Source organism: Prinia subflava, chromosome 1 (genome assembly GCF_021018805.1).
Source record: "Prinia subflava isolate CZ2003 ecotype Zambia chromosome 1, Cam_Psub_1.2, whole genome shotgun sequence".
Lineage (NCBI taxonomy): Eukaryota > Metazoa > Chordata > Aves > Passeriformes > Cisticolidae > Prinia > Prinia subflava.
The window spans coordinates 64,861,403-64,886,048 of NC_086247.1; the positions used below are offsets into that span (position 1 = coordinate 64,861,403).

The 24,646-nt window shown below is 40.1% G+C and overlaps 1 protein-coding gene across 1 annotated transcript in view; it reads left to right on the top strand.

The window, feature by feature from the left end:
• Window positions 1-840: 840 nt before the first annotated feature.
• Window positions 841-24,646, top strand: part of TERT (telomerase reverse transcriptase) — a 30,180-nt gene continuing 6,374 nt past the window's right edge. Inside the window, exons 1-13 of the mRNA XM_063398500.1 lie at window positions 841-1,290; window positions 2,285-4,097; window positions 7,034-7,229; window positions 11,399-11,588; window positions 12,859-13,041; window positions 14,341-14,502; window positions 14,875-14,970; window positions 16,905-16,990; window positions 18,752-18,865; window positions 20,577-20,648; window positions 22,512-22,697; window positions 23,913-24,039; window positions 24,327-24,388. Coding sequence (XP_063254570.1) covers window positions 955-1,290; window positions 2,285-4,097; window positions 7,034-7,229; window positions 11,399-11,588; window positions 12,859-13,041; window positions 14,341-14,502; window positions 14,875-14,970; window positions 16,905-16,990; window positions 18,752-18,865; window positions 20,577-20,648; window positions 22,512-22,697; window positions 23,913-24,039; window positions 24,327-24,388 — 3,623 coding nt within the window. The 5' untranslated portion in view covers window positions 841-954. The remainder of the gene's footprint in view (window positions 1,291-2,284; window positions 4,098-7,033; window positions 7,230-11,398; window positions 11,589-12,858; window positions 13,042-14,340; window positions 14,503-14,874; window positions 14,971-16,904; window positions 16,991-18,751; window positions 18,866-20,576; window positions 20,649-22,511; window positions 22,698-23,912; window positions 24,040-24,326; window positions 24,389-24,646) is intronic.

The window sequence follows — 24,646 nt, forward strand, 5'->3', positions numbered from 1 at the left end:
CTTATATCTCGGCAGGATACTCAGAGCAACCTATCTATGAAGCCTGGATAGAAGACAGTCACCTCACCCTCCATGGTGGAGTGCTAACTCCATCTTGCCCAAATGTTTACTCCAAAGTCCTGGGTTTGTTGAATTTATGCGATGTGTCATGCCACATTTCCTTGCAAAGGTTTTTGGAAATTCAAGGAGCATATATCAACCAGATGACCATAATTTTCATGTCTTTCCAGCACTCAACAGAACTCAAGGGCAGGACTCTTTATGGGAGCAATGTTGGCTGAGCAAGTTGTATTTCTCCCAGCATCCCCTAATTCTGTCACCGCACAGATATTTCACATATATTGTCCTTGCCCATGGCAAGGGGTTGGAACTAGTTGACTTTTGAAGTCCCTTCCAACCTAAACCATGCTATAATTCCAGGATTTCTACTAATTCACCTGGAACACACATGGGGCATAGAGACCTGCACTTCCCCAGGACTCTACTGCAATCCCTTTCACAGTCTGGCATCAAGTTTTCTATGATGAAGACTTCAGATATCAAGGCAAATTTGGAGCAGGAGGTTACACACTACCACAGGCGATTTGGTTTCTTCATTCATGAGTTTGATGACAAAAAATCCCAGGGTGAGCCACTTCGATATTTTTACAGTTTGTTGTGTTCATCTCCACCGTAATCTCTCCTATAGGCGCTCTTATTTCAGATAGATCCTCAAGGGAGTGCTGATCCCGAGTACAAAGCGCCCTGCAGCGCTCCCTTCCCGCGCTGTCCCTGCCGGCGCGCTGGACAGCGGCCCCCGGCCCCGCCCCGCCCGCCCCGCCCGCCCCGCCCGGCCCGGCCCCGCCTCTCCGCGACCACGCGGGGGGCACCGGCGCGGAGCGGCCGCGCCTTCAAAAGGATGCCGTGGCCAGGGGCTGTTTCTCCCGCCTCTCCGCTTAATGCTTTAGTTCATTGATGAATTCATCGCTCAGCAGCTGCTCCGCGATGCGCGGTGGGCGAGCGGCGCGGCCGGAGGGGCCCCGCGGCCGCGCCCGGTGGCGCCGTGGCCGCCTCGGCCGCAGCGTGGCGGGCGGGGGCCCCTTCGCGGCCGTGCTGTCCGCGCTGCGCCGCTGCTACGCCGCGGCCGTGCCGCTGGAGACCTTCGTCTGGCGGCTGGGGCACGGCGGCGCCGGGCACGCCGAGGTGCTGCGGGCCCACGACGGCCTCGGCTACCGCACCTTCGTGAGGCAGTGCCTCGTGTGCATGCCCCGCGGCGCCCGCGCCATCCCGCGGCCCTTCACCTTCCAGCAGGTAGGAAGGGGCCCGGGGCCGAGGGGCCGCCGCCCGCGCCGAGCAGCGGGAGCCCTGCCGGGGCTTCCCGGGCCGCGCTCCGTGCGTGCGCAGGGGCGGGCGGCGGCCCTCGGCCCCTGGCGGCGGCTGCCGGCCGGGCCGGGGCGCTCCCGCAGCCCCCCGCGCTCCGTGCTGCCCCAGAGCCGGCGGGGAGCGGGGGAACGTGCCCCTGCCTCTTCCCGGGGCTGGGGAGCGCAGCCCAGGTGCCGGCCTAGCGCGGGCGGGTAGCGCTGCCGGTCTGTGCGTGGGGCTCCCTGAGTCCCCGCTGCCCTTGTGGGCAGGGATGGACCGGCCGAATGGGGCCGGGGAGCGAGTGGGGATGGAGAGTGCCCCGCTCTTGAGAGATCAGAGAAGAGGCGGGTAGAACGGGTCAGTGTTTAAGCAGAGTAAAAGCTTTTCAGAAAGGGAAGATCGCTTTTTTTCTTCGTGCCGTATGAGTGAAACTGCTGTGGTAGGACGCAGATGTTGTAAAGCCAGGACAACTTGTTAAAATGGGTCTTGGAATGGTGTGCCGAGTCGCTTGAATTTTCCTTTACATAAAAGGAAAGGGAGGCCTCAATAAAATTAGCGTTAGCTCCCCGGAGGTTGGAGCCTGCGCGAGCACGTATGCGTGCCTGCGAACGCGGATTCACTGGAGACCGTGGAGTCCCAGCTGCTGAGGGACGCTAAGGGAACAGGGAAGGGCGTTTCCTGGGCATAAAAGCCAGGATCAAAAGGGCAGATGTTAAAAAGGCTTCCTTCAAACCGTTGGCTTACATTTCTACAGGTGAACATCTTGCACTACGCTTGGGAAGTCTTAATTTTTGAGGATGATGCTTGTGAATCGTTGATGCTGTTTTGAAAGCTGATGTTTAGGGCTGTGTATCTTTGCATGTGTTTTTATTTAAAGGGTGAATTGTTGTTTATGAAGGAGTAAGTGAAGAAAGCTAATTTTCTTTTTTCTTTGTTTTTTCAGTTATCTAGTCAGAGTGAGGTCATCGCAAGAGTCGTTCAGAGACTGTGTGAAAAGAAGAAGAAGAATGTCCTCGCGTATGGATACTCCTTACCGGATGAAAACAGCTCTCAATTCCCTACCCTGCCGTTTTCAAAGATACACAGCTACCTACCCAACACTGTCACTGAAAATCTTCGCATGAGTGGCTTCTGGGAGACACTGCTGAGCCGGATAGGGGATGATGTGATGATGTATTTATTGGAACACTGCGCAGTCTTTATGCTAGTTCCCCCTAGTAATTGTTACCAAGTTTGTGGCCAGCCAGTTTATGAACTTATTTCATCTAATGTAGACTCATCCCTGGTATTTGTTAGACAAAGGTTCTCAAGGCATAAATGTACTAGCTTGCTTAAATATGTGCGAAAAAGGCTTAAGTTTCATAGAAATTATCTTTTAAAGTCATATAGGTGGAGATACAGACAAAGATGTGAAGATAATGTCTCCAGAATGAGAAATGAAGGAAATAACGAGAGACAAAGCTTAGTGCCCCCTGACCAGTGTTCTGCAAAAGCTGTTTCTGAAGCAAGCAAAGAGATCAGAACGCTTACTGAACATCAGGAAAAACAGAGTAGCTCCAATTCATGTGTTTCAGGTATAACTCCATCTCTAAAAAGGAAGATTCATAGAAAAGAACTTGAAATTCCAGCCAAGAGGGCAAAAATAGGGGAGAAAGTGAGAGATGAAAAGGCTTGTAGTCCTGTTCCTGATGTAAACCCAAGTAGTTCAGAGAGATCTGAAACTGGATGTGTAGCTACAGCTACATGTGTAGCACCACATTCTGAAGGTGTCATTAAAACCCCCTGTATTTCTGAAAGAAGGAGCAGTGCTGTGTCTGGTCGTTCTTTAGTTCATAGGACAAGAGTAGAAATGCATATGTATATGTCTCAGTTGGCTTCAGGACAAACCAAACCCGTGGAGGGTACTTCAGGATGCAGAGAGCAGAAAAGTGCCCAACCTCATTCATCAAAGAAGGTACAAAATAGATTCCTGAGTTCTGCAGTATACATTGAGAGGAATTCTCTTCGGTATTCTTGCAGGAGTTTCCGAGAGTGTTTTCCTAAATCATTTGTATTGAATCGCTTGCAGGACTCTCAGGCAGGTGGAAGACAGCTTCTAGAAGCTATATTCTTAAAGAAAAGTCAGGTTCAGCAAAGGCATAACCAAAGTCTGCCAGAACACAAGCAGAGAAAGAAGAGGTTGCCCAAACGCTACAGGCAAATGAGGCATACATTTCAGAAACTGCTAAAGAACCATAGAAAATGTGCTTACTTAGCTCTCTTGAGAAAAAATTGCCCTGTTTGGATAAATGAAATCACTATGAGAAAAATCAAGCTGTGTTGTCAGGCAGCCTTGCCTGGGGAAGCAGAGGCTCAGAAGCAAGCAGAACAGTTTAGGAAAGAGCCTGCTAAGGGTGTGACAAGCAGCAGATGTGAATCTGGTCGCACTGATGTGCCAGACAACTTGGGTGCTCCCCTTGCGGAATCTGCGCGTGGGGAGTCGCTGCCGAGTGAGGAGCAAAACCCGGGAGAGGCACGTGATTCAGTCCTCAAAGAGCTCCTCAGGCAGCACAGCAGCCACTGGCAGGTGTACATGTTTGTCAGGGCTTGCCTGGAGAAGGTCATCCCCCCTGAGCTTTGGGGTTCAAACCACAACAAGTGCCGGTTCCTAAAAAATGTCAAAGTGTTCCTTTCCAGGGGAAGGTCTAAGCTTTCGTTGCTGGAGTTGATGTGGAGGATGAGAGTGAATGACTGCATGTGGCTTCGTCTAGGCAAAGGTACTTCTTATATTAAAGAACTAAGTGGTGGGGCTGTCAAATTGTTGGTGTTCATGTTTGAGGGTGGGAAGGGGAGGATATTCAATCTGGACTCAGAATTCCTGAGTTCATTGGTAATAACCATAGCTGAGGGAGCAGACCTAGTAGTGTTTGTAACTGATGGTGGAAGCCTGCCTTCCTTCCAAAGCTTGTTTGCATTCATGCTGTTTTTGTTTAATAGAATGATGTTTTCATAAACATGAATTCAGAACCTGAGCTAAACAAAAAACAAAACTCTTCCCCATCCACTCCTGCCATCCAAATTGCAGTAACTCTGAAAATCTATTGAAGTATGACCTAAGCACGTAAGGAATAACCACTCTGCCTGTTGGTTAGTGTAAGAGTTCAGCAAAAACTAAAAGCAAATCAGGACACTTGCAGTGGCATGTGTTCCTCTGCCGTGGAAGTGTAAAAAACCAGGTTTTTTTACTTCTTCACATCAGCCCTGGGAGAAAGATGTGAGTATGAGACCCATTCAATACAGGGATTGCCTACTATAGAATCACAGAATGGTTTGAATTGGAAGTGACTGTAAAGATCCAGTTCCAACCTGCCTACCATGGGCAGGAGCACTTTCCACTAGACCAGGTTGCTCAGAACCCCATTCAGCCTGTCCTTGAATGCTTCCAGGGCTGGGACATGCACAGCCACTCTGGGCAAGCTGTTCCAGTGCCTTTCCACCCTCACAGTAAACAATTTCTTCTTAACACCTAATCTAAACATACTTTCTTTCAATTTTAAACCTTTACCCCTTCTCCTATCACTACATGTCCATGTAAAGAGGGCTGTCATCATCTGTCACCTTTCCTAGAGCCATTCTCTAGGATCAAGAGAGCCCTACTGAGCACAGCTTCAGTCTGGCCAATTGGTGTGGAAGCCCCTTGGTCAAGCGATCCTTGGCTAAAAAGCTCTCATGAGGGCAACAGCTGATTGCTCCAGATTGTGTTTGAATCCATTCCTGTTTAGTCCTCTTTTCAAATGACAATGAATCTTCCTTTCCTTGAGTTTGTTCTTCAGACGCTGTCCTAGGATTTAAATCTCGGCTGAAGCCGTGGTTCTGGGGTTGATTGCTGTAGGATCTAGTGCATATTTCCATTTTTCTATGCTCCTGTTCTTCATCTATACAATATGGATTGCTCTCCCTTAACTGCTATGCTTAGTGTTTATTTTAACCCAGTATTGGACTTGGATCCTATAGTAATGTGAGCTGGAAAAGGTATTCTTTTGTTAAAAGGTGCAAAAAGTTCTGAAACTGTTACAGGTTCTTTTGAGTGTGGGAGGAAAATCAAGGTCTGATGTTTGTGAACTGATGTCAAAAATAAGGGAGGTTACACTTTCACAGGAAACTCTTAATTCTAGGAAAAAGTATTGCTTTATTCAGAAACTGTCACTGAAAACCACACTTTCCAAATGCTGAGGAGTTAAATTTTTTAAAAGTCTGTATTGTAAAATATGTGTTTGATTAATTGTAATTTGGAACGTATTATCTTTGAAAAATGTGATGCCCTCTTCTCTGGCCATATTCCAGGCAAAGCACTGTATAGGCGTATTTTAATTTTCATGGAAGTATTCCCATGTACTTGATGTTTAAATGTCCCTTGAATGGCTTTGCTGCACTGTAGGTGGAATTGTTTTTTTCCTCCAAAAGTGGTAGTAGTTTCTTGACAATTTCCTGAATTGTAGTCATTGTTTCCATCTGTTGTCAAGAACTTAGAAAAGAACTTACCTATTTCCAGGGCAGCTACGTGTCAGCATCCTGATTCAATTTGCAAATTATGCAAACTAAAGAGATGCATATTGCATCTCTTTAGTTAGTTTTCCAACAGTGGAATTTTTCACTGGTGTTAACTGGCTGCTGACCAGAAGTAGTACTAGTCTTTTTTAAAGTGCTGTAAATACATGACAATGTCTCTTCCCTGGAGCATGAAAAAACTAAACAGAATAGAAAACTGAAAATTTATTTCCATTTTATAGATTTTACTGTCACGTCTGTTGCATCAAAATCAAGCTGTTTTTAACACATTCATGCTTTGTGCTAAACAGCTAAACTAGTATTTCTATGTGGTTTCGTTAAGAATCCTGTTGCAGTTGGGCTAAATTCTACTCTTTAAATGTAATTAGAAAAATTATTATTGGAAATTGGCCAAACAAAATCAGTATTGTAGCACAAAGTGATACTCCCTGTTCATTCGTATTTAGACATAACTACAGATCTACGAGATCATAAATTTGACAGTAGTTAGGAATGTTCTGGGTTCATAATTGTTATCCCATCTAAATATTGGAAGTACTGATGGACTTCTGGTGATTTGAATTTTTTCTTTGACTGCAGCAATAAGTTTTATATAGAATGTCTGAAATAAAGCCTAAACCTGTAATTAATGAATTTTCACCTAACTGGGAAATCTCAGTATCAGACTTATCCCCAAATTATCCCAGTTTAATTTTGTTAATTTTTTACAGTATACCTAGGTTACTTTCAGTCTTTTGCTTCCTTTTTTTTTTTTAAGTTTTATATTGTAGTAGACTTGTTTCTTTTTATTTTACCTCTCCTTTTACAATAATCTTGCCTTTGTGCATTAAAATTCATGCACAATCAATGCTGGGGGAAGAAAGTAAGACTTTGGGCTACTATGGCATGTATCTGTGTCCTCTGTCAGGTTGTCACTGCAGATCAGTTCCTGTGTTTGTGCTTTAAGCTTGGGTCAGTTGCATTATTTAATGCCCTGAAAATTTGGAGTGGCGTCTGTGTAATTGTTCGTACTTAACCTTTTTTCCTTCTCATGACCTCAAGCTAAGGCAAGAATGTTGTGCAACTTTCTTGTTAGTGTGTTCTGTTTCTTTACTTTGCTAAGAGTTGATAGTTACTATAACTACCTTTGAATTTTTTATTGAAGGTGATCACTTTGTTCCTGCCGATGAACATTGTTACCGTGAAGAAATTTTGGCCAAGTTCCTGTACTGGCTGATGGGTACCTATGTTGTTGAGTTGCTCAGATCATTTTTCTATATCACCGAGACCATGTTCCAGAAAAACATGCTCTTCTACTACCGAAAGTTTATTTGGGGCAAGTTACAGAACATTGGAATTAGGTAACACTAGAAAACCAGTTAAACATTAATGGAGATGTAGAAATCATGTGTTTTGTAGTGTAAAGGTATATTTCTGCTATAATTTATTGTCCATTTATCTTCATTTTATTTGCTTTGTTTCCCAGAGAATATTTCAACCTGTTATTGTAGCTTGCACAGTTTATAATTTCAGAAATATGTCTGAGAAAACAGATTCAATTTAGACTTCTTTATTAGAAGAGAAATCTTTGCAATAATAAAATCCAGTATGAAGAGGATTTTGTTACGATAAATCCATTTTTGATACCTTTTAACAACGAGTAAAACCTAGTGATAGAAACTCAAACTGTGAAAGTTCATTTTAAAAATACTCAATTTGCTTTAACTACTTTAATTTAGAAACAACAGAGCCAAAATCAAGGCTCTGTGAAATACTCTATATTATGGCTATAATACTCTATTCATAAAAATCAGACAGTAGCCTAGTGGGTTTAGGGGGTTATTTTTGAAGGTTAAGGGTTTTAGAAGCCACAGCTCCTTTTTTAGTATTGCTGGAATTCTGTGCTGGGTTTTTTGGTCTTAAAAATGCATGCATGTATTTAAGTTAGGGGAGCATTTAAGATAAAATTAAAAAAAAATAAGTGAGAAAATAGGTAAGGCAATTTTAATGAGCAGTGTTGTGCACCCATCTGCCTAGTTCACATCTTTCAGGTTTTCATTATAAATTGCTGTTGTCTTAGAGAGCTTTGGAATTGTGAAAAATTAGTATATTTTATGTCTTGTGTTTTAGTGGCTGTTTTGTATGGTAAATGTTTTGCTTTTGCTCTGTTATAATGTTATAATTTTCCCCTCCTGCCCCATCACTCCCTGATTTCAGCATTGATATCTCCAGTGCCACTCTTTGCATTTGTGTTTGCACTTGATGGGGTCTCAATCTTGTTTGCAGTTGTAGCACAGAAAATGCACTTTGAATAGTAATAGAATGTAACGTTCAGTCCCACACATTTTGTTTTCTTGTCATCAAACTAACAGCTGTAGTGTGGCAATTAGTGTTTTATGCACTTTTAATGTACTTAAAGACTATTTTTTGGCACAAAATATGATCAAGTACTGACTTTCAATAGTAAAGATACAACAAAGAAATAATAGAAGTAGTAAATAATGGATTTTTGGTGGGTTTGTGGTTAAAAGAAAACAAATAACTTGTGATTTAGCTCTTTTGTTCATGATTCCCTGTTTCTCAGAAAAGCCCAGTGTGTAAGGACAAGGTGCTTTGAACTCAAAAGACCTTAATCTAGGGTCTTGTTTCTTTTGATTTCCTCCCCACGTATTTCCTTAGCATGCAGGAAGCCCCTTCTCACCTTTGGCTTGGAAGGGCCCTGAACTGCAGGTTGTTGCAAGCTGGAGAACCATCCCAAGGAAGTTCTGCTGCATGCTTGCCCAAGGCGTGTTCTAAGAACAGGATGTTTGCTCTTGGCTGCGGGAGTCATAATTCATCAGGACTTTGAGCCTGCTGCCAGCAGCTGCAGTTAAGCTTCACTGGCAGGGCTTTCAGCGCTGCTCTTTCAAGTGTGATGTGCTGCATGAGGTCTGCCACGAGTCCGGTGTCCTGCCTTCATACGGGTGGCCGCCTGCCAACTTCACATAGGAGGAAAGCAATTGGGGTTTAGAGATACTGGGATACAGGTGTTTAGGGCAGCCTTGGCCACTTTGAGGCTGTTCACAGCCAGCCAGGCACTGCTGGTGAAGCTGTGCCAAAGGCTGCTGAGCTGCTTCCATCTTCTCTGGAGGAAGAGTGTCTGGTGACCTCAGTTGTTGCCCTAATGGATGTGCTGTGGTTGTTCTGGTTCTCAGCTGGAGCTGCTCAAGGCATTTGCTCTGAGCTGGTTTGCAGGAAGGCCCTGGTAGCCACTGATTCCTGTTGATTTCTTCTTCATCCTCATCTATAGGAAGAGAATGGATGGAACAGGCTGGACTGAGTGGACCTGCACTTGTGAGCTTACCTATGCAGAGACTACGTTGTCATCAGGGAGTAAATCCTCATCTTAAAGGACTGTCCTTTTGGCAGATCATCCTGGGCAGAATCCCATTCAAGTACATGGAGCACAGTTCTGAGAGGGGCTTTGGATCTCTGTATTAGCCTTGCCGTATTGGTGGAGATCAGAGTGTGCTGTCATTGTACACAGGCAACTTGGTATTAATTTTTGAAGCTATGCCAAACTTCATTCCCCAAATTAAAAGTAGAATTTACTAAGAAAAATCCAGTATTTTGTGGTAGAGTTGATTCAAGTTACATAGCCTGCAGAGTGTAATGTTTTAAAAATAATGAACCCAGTGTTGTGAGAGCACCTGGTTTCCTAAAGCTCATGCACTCCTTCCTCTTGCCAAACACAGTGGCTGCTGAGGATTAAAAACACTGCAGAAATTCTGAAACTTTTCTATCAGATTGAAGTGAGATGTCAAAAGGCAACAGGACCATCCAGTTGAGTTCCTTCAAGTTTCAGTGCTTAACAGGGTTGTGAGTGCCAGTAAAAGCAGCACGATTCAGTGGCTGCTAGATTAGCGCTGCTATAAATGCCATGAAATAAGCAATGAATGTTGCTGCAGGCAAAATGGTATCCAGTTCTCCAGCTGGCCAGAGGTAGTACTAAAGATCTGCCAATAACTGGCCTTTGTCTTCACTTTCAAAGGAAGCCATATTTTTTGATATAGTGGTAAGAGGTGCATATTTTTTTTCCTTCCAGTCTTGAATGTGAGCTGCAAAGGGATGGAAATTTGATAATTAAGTTTTTTCTGTTGAACTTGTTTCACCCTGGTTATCTATCTACTAGTATAGTACATGTTGTGTTCAGCAAAGAATGTAATTCTATAAAGAATAGTGATCCCTCACTGTGGAAAAGCAATCATTTCTGCTTTCCTTTGGGCAGCATCTGTACCAGAAATTTCCATTTAAATTTTGAATATAAATCCTCAAAACTTTTTTCAGTAGCTCAATTCACTGGCCCTGCATGCCACTATATGTTCTAGGTATCATGCATTGTATCCCTCAGACCCAAGGGTCCCAAGCAGCTGGATCATAAACTTGTATTTGAGTTGTGTAGGCATACAAAAAGAAGTGTTTGTGTGCCTCTCTTACCTGCATTCTTGGCTTCTCAGGTATCCTCTAGAGAATCTTTACCAGGTTTACACCATTCACCCACTGCCTTTTGTAATAGTGTGGCCTCCTTTTGCTAAACCAGCCTGTTGGTTTTTGTGGGATGTAAAAAGTCTTCCTGCAAATTTAGATTGATGTCCAGTCTTTTGTGAGGACTTGACTTGCCTCACTTATTTCGCAGGGTATATATCATAACCATCAGTGTGTAGGGCACATTTTGTCCATCTGAACAATGCAAGCAGTGCAGGAGATCGATCCTGGTCTTTTATGTTGCAGGTAGGGTACTTTAACTCTGCATCTTAAGTAAAAACAAGGGCTTTTGCTCCACCACCATTTCCTGATTCATTGTGTAGAAAAGTATTGATTTTGAAGCTTCATGGAACTGTAAATCCTAAGGGGGGGTTCTGAGAGGAAAACATATTTCCCATTAGGGTGAACTTGGGAAGCTCAGAACCTGTGACAGGTGCCTTTGGTTCTTCGTTTTCTGCTGTTTGCTTCAACTGACACCTGCTCATCAGAGCCTGGGATACCTGAAGCCCTTATGTCTGTGTGTCCCAGCACCTGAATTAACTATAACTCCTAGTAAGTGGTAGATCCCCTAACTGTTGGGAGTAGAACAGCCATTGCAGTTTGTAAGTCCTTCCCAGGAGCTCTCTTAGAATAGTTCTCAGAAAGTTCTTTTCAACTTTGTTAATGCCTTTCAAAGTTCTGAAACCATGAGCAATATCCAATGTCCTGTTTCTTGCATAAAACACATTTCATAATGTTAATATGTATTCCACTAATCTGTGCTTAAATTTTGGGTTAAGAGGGGTTTTTATTTGCATCAAGCAGAAATGTATGGTCTCTTGTTGTATTACATCGTCATTAAGATACTGTGATATTGTTTTGAAATTCAGAATTTCATGTCAGTTTCTGTAGAGGTTAGTATTTATTACCTTAGAAAAATATTTGGCTTTAGTTATCATAAAGCCATTAAATGTTTTAGTTTTCTGCCTTTCCTATTGCTTACCCCAAGTGTGTGTTTGTATTTTAGAAACCATTTTGTCAAAGTACAGTTACGGCCTGTGTCTTCAGAGGAGATTGAGATGATCCGTCAGAGAAAAATTGTTACTATGGCATCAAAGCTGCGCTTTATTCCCAAACGAAATGGGTTGAGACCCATAGTAAAAGTGAGCGGTGTTGTTGGACCACTAGCAATCAGCAAGGAAAGCAGGGAAAAGAAGGTCTTTATTTACTTCATTGTTTTATGTGCATTTGGTGTAACTAATAAATGGAGTAAGGGGTTTTGTTACATAAAACTAGTTTTAACATGGTGGACTGTAACGTTGTGATCAGAGTGGCTGAATGGGTCTGCTGCAGCTTAGCTTCTCCCTTTCCAATCCTTAATTACCACAAGCCTCCAGTTCCAGAGTCACAAACTTCTGTTTGCAAACCTATCTTAAGGAAATGAGCCCAACAGAATAACATGGCTTGTCAGGTAATCCTGGTTTTTTGATGTGGGTGAGTCTGGCCTCCTGGGATTTGCCTGAATACCGACAGTGTAAAGTTGCCTGTAGAGCCAGTGAACAGTGGTGAGCTGGGTGTGTTACAGAGGAGGGTCTAAGGAAGGGCAAGGAAGCTGGAGCAAACACAGTAGAGAGATAGGAAGGAAGCTGGGAGTAATTGCAGTGTGGGAACAGAGACAGAACACTCAGTGCACAGAATAATCTATTTAACAGGGAGTTAACCAGAAGACATATTGGCATCCCAGTTTCACTGCCTTGCACAGCTGCATTAATTCCTTTTCCTTAAGGCTGAATCTCATTCACAAGATTGAAGGTTCACCAAATGGGTGAGGGGTCAACAGCTTCTTAACACTAACTGTTCAGACCATGTGATCCCAGACCAGCTGAAAAGAGCATCAGCAAAAAGCTGTTCTGAACTATGAAGTGTTTGTTATTTCACATAATATTCCACAATATGGTGTTTACAGAGCTAATCAACCTGCACAACTTCAGTGCTGCTCTGATGTACTTGTCTATCCCCACAGCCGAGTTAAATCTTTGCTCAGTTACTTGGATCAGGTACCTCAAGAGGCCCAGATGATGGTGCAGCCGGAGTTTGCATTAAATCTCAGAGCACACCTTCTCCTTGCTGTTCTTGTTGCTGTTATTATCTCCATCAGAGAGAGTGAATGATATTTAAGAAGTTATTTTCAGATTGATGGTGGTTTTACTTGCTGGCATTGATAACCGTTACACCTTGATTTCCAAGAGTCGAGGATAGGAATAAACCATTAGGATTTAACTGTACCAAAAAATTCTGAGACTATTTTGTCACTTTGATGTAGTTACTGCAGTGATATTCAGGCTTTCTGAAAGCTTCAGCTGAGTGAAATAATACAGTAAATATGTAAATTTAATCTCAAACTTTATGTAAATTTGTAATTTTTGTGTTACAAAGAATTTAATGTGTTTTAGCATAATTTAAGGTGATTCTCTTTGGTCTCTTTAGATAAATCGTTACAACACTCAACTAAAAAATCTGTTTAGTGTGTTAAATTATGAGCGGACTGTAAACACCAGTTTTCTAGGCTCTTCAGTGTTTGGGAAGGATGATATCTACAAGACATGGAAGCAGTTTGTTACAAAGATTCTTAAAGCTGGTGGTGAAATTCCTCATTTCTACTGTGTAAAGGTATGTATTTTTAATCACATACTCAAACTAGCTTTTCAAAACCAGCTTGTACAGATACTTTTATGGCTAATTAGCTGTAATCTGACTGCATAACTATTTCTTTATTTAAATAAAATTTTGTGCATACCTTAGAGACTGGTTAGTTTTTTGATGGGGGTGGTTGATTGCTTTTGTGGATGGATGTCCCTGCAGCAGAGCTTCCTTTACCTAGATTTTTTTCTGTCCATCTTTCAGTTGTGCAGGAGCTCTTGCTTCTGTACATGTGCTGAATTTTTTGCAGTTACGTTTAGCTGGGTATAAAAGTGGGAGAAAGATAAAAGCTCATATAAGCTTTTGAGCCATATGAAAACCAGAAAAAATGTTCTGTGTGCATTTGAAGAAATTCAGTGTCTCTTAAAAAATTGTCTCTTCTGTCTCAGTGTCATTAGTTTTGGTTGAAAATGAATGTAAGACTTCTGGTTGGTGTCTTTCCAAGAAGTTTCTTGTCCCACTTTGAAAAAATCAGTGCTTGTGGTAGCCCACTATTTAAAGGAGTTTGTTCTTCATCTTCACACTTTTGTCGGTTCTGTCTAGCAGGTGACATTTTGTATTTGATTTCAGTTCATGGCTTTGAATTGGGGCAATGTGTACAGAAATATGTGACTTTCACAGATCTATGTGTATTATGGAGGGGCTCTGTTCTCATCTCTCATATGTTGCTTGTCATCCTGCCCTGAAATAACTTTCCTAATTTTGTCTTCTTGTCTTTTGAGCCAAAGGGTAGTGTCATTGACATAATTTGTGTTACAATAATCTTAAGATTGTTGCTTCTACAGAGAGTTTTCTGGTTTTACTGTGACAAATAAAAGCAGAGGTAGGTTTCCAATATGAAAAGGAAAGGAAGGGAAAGGTAAAATATGTAGATTTGCAGCTTTGTAGAAGTCCAAGATGTCATCTCCATAGCCATATGGTGAGGAAGATTTCTTAAAGTATTTAAACATAAAAATATCAGCTGTGAACTTAAATGATGGAGGGTTTAGTGTTAGATTTAAGGTTGCATATGGTATAATAATAATAGTGTTAAAACTGATGATTTGGATATTCCTTTCTAAGGGAATACTTGATGAGCAGGGAAAGGTTTTTCAGATAAGCAGTCAGGTTTTATTTTGTCATGAATTTGCCCTGAATGGTGCAATAATTTTACTCCCGTGTGATCTATCCTTCAGCTTTGCTTACATACTAGAGCAATATTTCTATACTACCACAATGTTTACAGCAATATTGCTGAATCTGTAGTGGAAGATATTTCTTCTGTTCCAGGCTGATGTGTCCAGGGCTTATGATAGCATTCCTCACAATAAACTGGTGGAGGTGATTTCGCGGGTCCTGAGGCCTGAGAAGAGAACCGTGTACTGCATACGGCGCTATGCTGTGATCATGGTCACCCCCAGTGGAAGAGCCAAGAGACTCTATAAGAGACATGTATGACTTCCTGATTTCTTCTGTTTGCTGTTGTAAACATACATTGGTCCAAGGAAAATTTTTCCTTTAGTCACAATTTGAATTGGTAAAGTACTTAACCCTTTTTTAGTACTGTTAGATATTTTCCAGGGGTAGAAAAGCTTGTTTTAAGTCCATACCTTTTAAGGTTTTTACTCACTCTCAGTAAAAATAAAGATAAATGTGTTGTGGAAGTAGAGAGTGTGTGAAACATTTCATTTTAACAGCAGAAGAATTGTTGGAGTAAAATAACACAATAAGGCTGGTTTTGACCTCTACTGAATAGGAAAGTCAGTTATTGAATTTTCTATTGCTTTTATCATTTGCTTTTTTACAATGTAAGCAATTATGCAGGTTTCTACTTTCAAGGACTTTATGCCAGACATGAAGCAGTTTGTGTCCCAGCTTCAGGAGAGTGCCTCATTGCAAAATGCAATTGTAGTTGAACAGGTAAGTATTGTGAGGCTTCTTTTCAACTGAAAAAGAAAGCTCCAGAAGAATTAGAGGAAGGTTGGGATTTTTACTTGTATGTACATACTATGTTGTGACATAACTTCTCATCTAGTTAACCAGCACCTTCTGTAGAAAGACTTGACTTGTTTCTTCTTGGATGGTTGTAAGAGGCTCTGAGTGGTCAATGGGAGGAGTGCACCAGGCAAGAAATCTGACAAAAAGTCCTTCTAGACTGTTCCCAGATTTTCTCATTACTTTATCAAACTTGTATTTTAACCAGTGTTTTCTTTTTCCTTTCCTAATTTCATTGTTTCTTGCAACAGTCCTCAAGTGAGAAATTAACTATCAAATAAAAGCAGGTGTCAACACTTCTTATCTCCAAAACATACAGGAGTAAGAATGAGCAAAATGTATTATAAGCAAGGTAGCTAAGGATGTGGCATCTTGACTAGCAAACTGCACAGCTGTTTTTTGTTGTTTTAGGATCTTCTTTTATGGCTAATTAAAAATTTAAAAAGCTGACTTTAAGGATTACCTGTCAAGATTGCTGAGAATGAACCCTTCTTTAGGGGAGTTATGTGCAACACAAACAAGATCAACTTTTTATGTGTTTTTTTTTTAAGAGATTTCTTGCTTTTGGTGAATTAAACTATGGTTAAAAATCACACGTATTTTAAATTTACTCCAGTTGATGTTTTGTTGCAAGAAGCAAGCATTCTTCTATTTTAGTTCTTGTGATACAAGTGTTTGTTCTCAAGACTTCCTTTTGTGCAAGGAGGTTGACAAAGGCATAGAAGTAGGTGATAGGCTCAAGCAGTTTCTTCATGCATTTCCTTTCTTGGAATCATGGTGTTCCATAATAACAACCTACAAGATTTCCTGAGCCTCAGATGAGCAGATAGGTAGGTTCTTTCAGGCTAGTAACTCCTCTTTAAATTTTTTTTCTCTGAACCTGGCAGCGGAAAATGAAGTGGTTGGCAAAAGGTGATTTCTAACAAGTGAAATGATCTTGTGTATCTGTGGACATGGGAGTAGAATATATGGCATGGCTGGTGTACAATTCCAGGATCCTACAAAAATAAGTCTAATGAGTACCTGGATCTCTAATGTATAAGTACATTTTCTTATATTTTTCAAACTGATTTGGAGAACTATGCCAGATATTGCACAAGCAGCAGTATTCTATTTAAAAATATTTTACATTTGAAAAAAATTTGTGTGTCATTATCTTCAAAGAGCAAAGTATGTTGAGAAAAGTGCCATGTCAAGCTGGGTGTCTGTACCACTGGTACATCACATCTTTGCAATGCAAGTAATCATGATCTTGCATGGCTCTATCAAAAGCTGGGCACATTTGTCTGCTGTCTAATCTATGCAAGGAGTGAATAATTTTATTGTAGTTTAAGTCATTGTTAAGGGTATTTAAATTGTTGTAAATGGATTTTTTTATCTTATAATTCTTAACAAAATGTTCCATAATACTGAGTGGACAGCAATGAATGGAAGTGTTGGTAATACCTAGAGAAGTGTGTATTATAGCAAAATGGGCAAGTGAGTGTATCAAGACTTCAGGAATCATAAAGATCATGACATACAGAAACTGTGCTACAGGATAGAAAGTGGCCAAAAGAGCAAGGTCTTATACATTGTTATAATCAGATATATTGTGCCAGTACTTCAAAAAGTGGGTTTAGATGTTATATTTGATTTCTCCTAACATAAAACAAAAAAAGCCTCCAGCATCCAACAAAAACTAACTTGTTGGATGTGAGAAGCTTTTTAGTATGTATGTTGAGATGTTTGGTTTAGGGTTTGTCTTTTCACTTACTTAGGGGTTTGAGCTGCTACATTCTACTTTTTTAAAGATTTCTGTGTATCTTCAAAGTTAAAGCGTGTTTTTCATTTTGAATCTTGTTTTGTCACATTTCTAGAGCTTAACTTTCCAAGAGACAAGTTCCAGCCTGTTTAATTTTTTCCTTCAAATGATGCAAAACAGCATCCTGGAGATTAGAAACAGGTAAAAAAGAAATTAGTTATTCTTTCTATAGCATGCTTGGTTTGTTTGTTTTTTAAGAGGATATCTTTAATTGACTCTGGCAACTTTTTTTGATAGCTGTCTTTTAAAGATTTTTTTATTTTATATTAATGAAAAATTTGTATGTCCATTTAAGCTCCAAAAAACCATGAAGAGTTTGGAGTCAACTTTATATTGAATAAAATTTATCTTTCCTGCCTGGATGATGTTAACTATTTACAATGTATTATTCCATAGAATATGGAATAACCTTCACAATGTATTATTCCACAGAATATGGAATAATCTTCATTTCAGACTGCAAGTGTAATTCAAAAGGAATATACTTTAAAGTGGTGGGATCCATAGTGGTGAGCAGAAGCAAGAGTAACATCCAAGCAATCGTGCAAAACCTTGTTAGTAATTTCTCTGTACTGCAATGGTTTTGCTGTGTGGCAAGTTGCAATAAAAAGAAAAGGCAGTAGCAATAGGAATTTAAGTTATTGGCAACTCCAGAATTAAAAATCAGATGTTACAGAAGGTAGTGATGCAGATTTCTTCTTGTGTTGGTAGAGATACTGACGTGGTACTTCTATTTTGCCTCTAGGTGGCAAATGTGTACCATGTCTAAAAAAGGAAGTGCTTACATGATCATTACTTGTAAATTCGGAGTGCTTTATATGAGAACGAATAGCTTCTTGCTCTGGAAAAAATACCTTTGTTTTGGAATACTTCTTTTAGAATCTCACAGGATTGAGGGAGAGTGAGAAGTGCTCTTGAGGAGTCACATAGAAGCATGTTTACATTTTTTTTCTAGCATTGATGCTTATGCTCCCTTTGGCAGGATCATAAAAGTGCTCTTGTGGCATACTTTAGTAATTTCATGGAATCTTAATGGTTTCAGAGAAAACACACCCTGACAAAACCGACTTCACACTTTCCAATTCAGTCACAACCTGGTGGAAAAAATACTGTTTGTCCTGAAATGAACTTACCCCTTTTAAGTTGCTTGTTCAGTAAATAAATAGACTCTTTTTCTCATTAAAAAATCACAGTTAGTCAACATTAACTTGATGTTTTGAGAAAAATGCTGATTATTGAGCTTGGGACCTCTAAGAAATCTTTTAATATCACTTGATACATTTAACAAAAGTCTATAAGAAAATGAAATTACTGCAAGGAGTATTTTCAGATGACTGAAAATACAGATAGGATCAGTGCTCAAAAGTGGTCTGATTTTATTCTCTTCAGTCATTAATAGTGGTGAAATAGTACCTCACTGCTTCAAAGAAGTGTTGTGAAAATAATTCCCTTGGGTTTTGTGAGCCATACCCATTTGGTTGACAGTAGCATAGAAAATTCTCCCAGTGCACTTTGATGTATAAGAACACTTCTCTTGAAGCTGTCACAGTAGGATGTAACATAAAGAACTAAAAAACTTCAGTGAAGGATGTGACTGCAGCAGAAGGAGGCCTTGTGGTTTGAGATCAGTTATACAATTTCTTTCATTTAATGGCAGTTGTCTCCTGGAGTTTGTTAATACGAAAGGAGTATGTGTATTAGTAAGGTTTTATCACTGTTAAAGTTAAAATTTCTAGTAAAAAATCTCTATGTAGATTCTTAGAAGAAAGAAGAAAAAATGTTTAAATAAGGCTAACTGGCAAACATATAGCATATTTGTAATGTTACAGTTGGAAAAAATATTTATCAGCTACTGCGATCTTGTTGCATGATTTGATTTTTTTTTCTTTTATTCTTTGGTAGGTACTACTTACAGTGCTGTGGAATTCCACAGGGCTCCATTTTGTCAAATTTACTTTGCAGCTTATTCTATGGAGATATGGAAAACAAATTGCTCCCTGGAATACAGCAGGATGGGTAGGGATGCTTTGTTCTGTTACAGTAATCCATAATATGTGTTAGTCATTTTCTCTGACAATTAGTTTTGAATTTCAAGGATTTCCAGCTTCATTAGGAGGGTGGTGCACACAAACATCTCCACAGCTTCAGTGAAATTGTGGTGGGTTTTTTTGGAGAATTTCCCTATTACAAGATTGAGAAGAAAATGCAGAGAAGCTTTCCTGTATCTTTGTTAGGAGATTTATTCTCAGAAGGAGCACTGAATTTAGGGGTGCTGTAAGGAGTCTTACAAGCTTTCTTGTACTTCTGAGAAGTTAATGGCGATGCCTCACTCACATCATCTGTGAGTCTTTTCACCTCAGACAAAATGAGATGTTTATTACAGACTTTATGACACTACAGGCTTATGTCTGAAGTCTTTCCAATCCACTGGTGGTGAATCTTAATTTTTTTATCAAGGTCAGAGCTTTATAGCAGATTTTTTATGGGGTATGTTGGTTCTTGTTTGAAGCCCTGTGTGATTTTTGGTAAATCTTCTCAGTCTTTGTGCCCTGGCTGTGCTTGCTCCTTGAAACTTGACAGAAAGCTATCCTGATAAAAGCTTTACCTCTTTACTAGCTGTAAAAAATTTGAGGTTCCTATTACCTTTGTATGAGCAGATCCCCAGCTGAATCCTGGATTAGAGTATTTTAGTCATGAGCTGGACCATGAAACTTGTGTTCAGACATCTCCCTTCATTGCTGTGAATTCTTCCCCCCAAAAATGAAAAAGACCTGTGGGAATTCTATAGATAAGTGCATCGGTCTGGTGTGTCTTCTTGGGAGGCTTGCTGGGTGTCAGAATTTTAAACATTTCCCTACAAGAATAGTAGTTCTTACAGGCTTAAGGGTGCTCTGATGTGAGACTGAAAAGCTCTCTGTTGCTTTCAAAGGGGGTTGTTTACAAAACAAATTATGAAACTGATTCAGAAGAATGCACTCTTTATTGTGGTTTTCATGTAGAGCTGATTTTAGAATGTTGCTTAGGTGTCTGTTGAATGGTCTTGGTAATTTAATTTGTCCTGTAAGTCAGAAGAAAAAGGTGGTTATTGACTTGGCTGGGCCAAGGTGGTGCTGATCTGATCATAGTGATGGCAGTACTCTTGCTTTGAAAATGAGGCTGTATCATCAGATCCACAGCTACTTCTGTGATCTGCTAAGCAGGATTTACCAGAAAAATATGGGCATGCTTGGGGTCTGAATTCTGTTGGAAAATTCCAGTCTTTACAGTGCTGGATGATATTCTGGTTTACAATCAAGCTATAGCTTCATAAACAAGTTATTTATGTGGTAAACAAAGATAGAGTTGGAGCCCATCAAGAATCTACTTGTGCACGTGGTCTGGCACCTCTTTTCCTTGTCTTGCAGAGACAGATACTGCAGATTCTACCTTGGAAAAGTGTAAACCCATGTATCCAGGGAAGCCACTGTGGAATAGTTTGTGTTGTCAGTTTCTTCATGTTTCATCTAGCCAGTCTCATTGCTTTTTTGTTTTATTTAATTTTTTCATTTATGTTTGGGAAAGAAGCAAAACTGAGAACTTCTTCATGAGTCTCAATTTGGAGTTCATATCAACCTCTGCCATCTTGTGAATTAAAATAGGCAGGCACATTGTTGCTCTGAAGTTTATGAAAACACTTTGAAAGGATTACTTATTGAAAAATCTAACATTGGTTTCTTCTTGATTACAGAGTCCTAATACGTCTCATTGATGATTTTTTGCTGCTTACCCCACATCTAATGAAGGCAAGAACTTTTCTAAGGTATGCTATCAGAGACCTAGTCTTCAAAGTAGTAAGCATTATTATCTTTTATGTAATTCTTTTTCATCTTTATGCACATAAGTGTATTTGTTTTATGAGTTAACAATCAAGGGCTATTTTGGAGTCGTTGGTAGTAGCCTGTGCTTGGGAGGAATCCTAAAACTGCCTTTTCGATAGCCAGTTAACATTCTGGTGCAGTTCACATGGTGGGCAATTCCTGCTTAAGTTTGAATTGAGGACCTACCTACTGACCTTGGTGGATCTTCAAGCAAAATTTAGTATTGCAACCTAACCAAAGCATCTGAGAGTTGTCTTTTAAAACCATTTCCCTCAAATTTTTAAGATGTCTTATTTACATTTTTAAGATGTCTTATTTACATTTTTAAAATGTTTTTGTTGGGCACTCATGCTACTGCTTTCTGTTGCCTGGGAAAGACTGCAGTTCTGGTCTGATCCAACATCGCTAACAATTTTCTGGTCATTAACATTCCATGATGAGTATCTGAAGATATCAATAGCATGGTAGTATGCAGTTCACACAGAAGTTTTAAAACAGTAATGCTTTACTGTGCTTCAGAACTACCTTTTCTTTAAAAATTGAATCCCAGAAGCTCCTGGTTACTGTGAAGAGAAGAGTACAGGCTGTCGTAGGGGAGTTCTGCTGATGCTAAAATCAATTTAAAGGATCCGAAGGACAGGTTGTGAAGGAAAGCTTAGCATCTACAGTGTAGTCAGTTGCATCGTGCTTTTTAGTAGTCAGAAAGATGCAGCTCTGTTGTGAGCCTGAAAAGTGATGGAGCAATGGAGCAATCAATTAAGTACAGTTTGAAGTATAAATTGGATGAAGTAGTGGACAGTGTATTTTGAAGACTTCATTTGTCCTCATTTCCTTATCAGAACAGAAGGAAATTTTTAGAGATCTGTGGGTTTACAGTTCTGGAAACGATAAATCAAACTAACAGTGAGGGCCTCAAGCTATTAACCTCTTACAGCATCTCTTGAGCACGATGTCACTTGAGTAGCAGTGCAGGTATTGTCCTTCTTGCCCTTTGAAGTTGTCTGCATCTTTGTTCTATATCAACTTCTGTACCAACTGTGTTGATTTTCTGTAGAGAAGCAGCCTTATCTGTGAGAGGTTTCCAGAACTGTTTACAGGTCAGATCCTATGAGCTCTCTGCCACAAATGGAGTAGTACCAGTTTTTCCTAATGTAGTATTAGAACTGAGGGACTCAGTAAATTAGTTTTGAGGGGACAGCATTGTGACTAGGACTGCCCAAGAAGAAGAGCCTACCTCTTCCTCTCTTTAAAAGGATGAAGCACATGAGTACATTGCCAAGTGAGACAAATTGCTCCTTGTCCATGACACTGCTGGTCCAGTATGTAGCAGGTAATCAGCAGGCATTCTGGAAGTGAAAACATTCTTAGGAAAAATGCTCCCCTCAAAGTTCAAAACTTTTCATCAGATAAGTGAGATTCCCGTTACATAGATTCTCCTTGGTTTTGTTAACTTCCAAAAATAATAACTTGTCATCTGTCTTTTTCCAGTGATTTTTATTTCAGAGGTTTCTGTGAGTATGGTTCATATGGCTTGTGTGAAGTGTTGCATGGCTGATGTGCTTAATTTGTATCAATCTGTAAATTTTTTTCTCCATTATCCTCAAGTGTTTATTGAATGTATTTATTTACCTCTAATGTCTTCACTTTCTTTATTTCTGTGCTCCTTAACGTGAAGAGTTGGCTGTGGTTCCCTGCATTCTTTGATTTCTGCCCTTTTGTTCAAGATCTTGTGTCGTGCAGCATGGTGCCAGTTTTTGTCTGCTTTTCTGGGGGGGGCTTGGCCTAACTGTTTCTCTCTGTTTTAGGACTCTAACAGCAGGTATTCCTGAGTACGGCCTTTTAGTAAACCCAAACAAGACAGTGGTGAATTTTCCTGTTGACGATATCCCAGGATGTTCCAAGTTTAAGCAGCTGCCAGGTTGTCGTTTGATCCCGTGGTGTGGTTTGTTACTAGATATAAAAACACTTGAGGTTTATTGCGATTACTCCAGGTAAATAGAGTTGTACACTCCAGGCTTGGCTTTACAGTGTCTCATGCATAGTGGGAGAAGCAAAAGGGTGTGTTGGGAAGGGTGCAGTTGAATTAATTGCAAAACAGATTGATATTAATTCTATATAGACCAGAGGGACTAGCAATCCTTTCAACATCAAAGGTGTTCCCTCTGGTACACTTCAGATGGGGAAGAACGTGTGGGGAAGAGAACTTCTCTTTAAACTAGTAACCTTGACCATTTGCACGAAACAGACTGAAGTGGCTTAGGACTCAGGATAGGATAATGTATCCTACTGAAAAGTTCAGTAGACCCTTCACATCGTCTGCTAGAGGTGGCATTAGACGTTTGCTAAAGATGGAAAAGAGCTGTTTAAACTCAAGGATAACATTGCTTCATTATTGACCATTTTTAGTATAAGCAGCCTTTAAGCATTTCAGTGGAAAATTAGGAGGAGGTTTTCCACCAATAGAGTGGTAAAGTTCCTCAGTAGTCTTCCTAAACTGATAAGTTTGGTCATTTTAGGAAAGGAATTTCTGTGATGTGGTTTCCCATAGCAAAGGACCAAAATCAACAGCCAGAGAGATTTATTCACTATCTGAGTTTGTGAAACTCAGTTTATGTTGAAAAGGGTATTGATGCTTCTGCTCTGGGAGACACTAACCAGAATCATAAAATCATAGAATTGTTTATGTTGGAAAAGACGTTTAAGATCGAGTCCAACCATTAACCCAGTACTGCCAAGCCACCGCAATGTTTGTTTCAAGGCTTTGCTGTTGATAAGCTTGACTAAAGCAGCTGGAACATCAGGGTGGTTCCAGTAACTAAGGTGGCTTCAAGCCTAAGCTCCTGCATTGCATGGATCATAGATCTAGATAAGATGATTGTCACTGGAGTAATTAATAATGTTCTGGCTGGACAATGTAATAAATACATTTAGCTTGTTTTTAAGGTTATTGATTTGGCTTTTTTTTTGCAGGGTGAATTTTTCAGCCCTGAGGTATTGAAGTCAGCCCTTAGCTAATACCCCTAATGCCACAGGGGCTAGTCTCTTTCAACATTGAATTTAATTATGGTCATCGTTTAGCTAATGGCTCATTGATTAGCAAAAACCTCTGTAACATTGGAAGTTAAATGAGACTTAGTTAACAGAAGTTAATTTAGTCTATTAACCCATGGAGTTCAACTACTTTTTTTACTTTTTTTTTTTTCTAGTTACGCCTGTACTTCTATCAGATCAAGTCTTACCTTCAGTTCAAGTGTAACAGCTGGGAAAAACATGAAATACAAACTGAGTGCAGTCCTCAAACTGAAATGTCATAGTTTATTTCTTGATTTACAGGTGGGAATATGAAAGCGGATGTTTGGCAATATTGTGATCAGTGATGAGGAGCATTAAAATTGCTTTGAGTTCTAACATAAAAATTTTGAGAGGAAATCCACATTATCTGGAAATGTTGACATCAAATAAAATGTAGGGTTCCAGAAGTGATCCTTCACAACATTGTTAACTTAGTTGCATAAAAGAAATCTTTTAAGTTTACCGTAAAGCATTTTTTGTCTAGATCTTCAACAAATCCTATTATGACACTAAGATATTCTTATAGCTCTGTTTCTGTTCTGTTCTAGATCAACAGCCTTAGAACAGTTCTCATTAACATCTACAAGATATTTTTTCTTCAGGCGTACAGGTAGGTCACTGTCTTCTGAAGTAAGTGTCAACATTTCATACTCTCTCTTGACACATGGAGGAGCTATGAATTAGAAAACAGTGTGCCATGGAAGTGTGCAGTGTGTATATATATGTGTGATGGGTGCAGTAGTCAATGTCAGTACTAGGTCAAGTTATTCTTGTTTCAGCCCTGTTCTTAAGTAATACTGTTAGGTTTAGGATACAGAATATATTTGATGTGTGTGTGTTTAAGTGATACTTCACCAAATGGATTTTC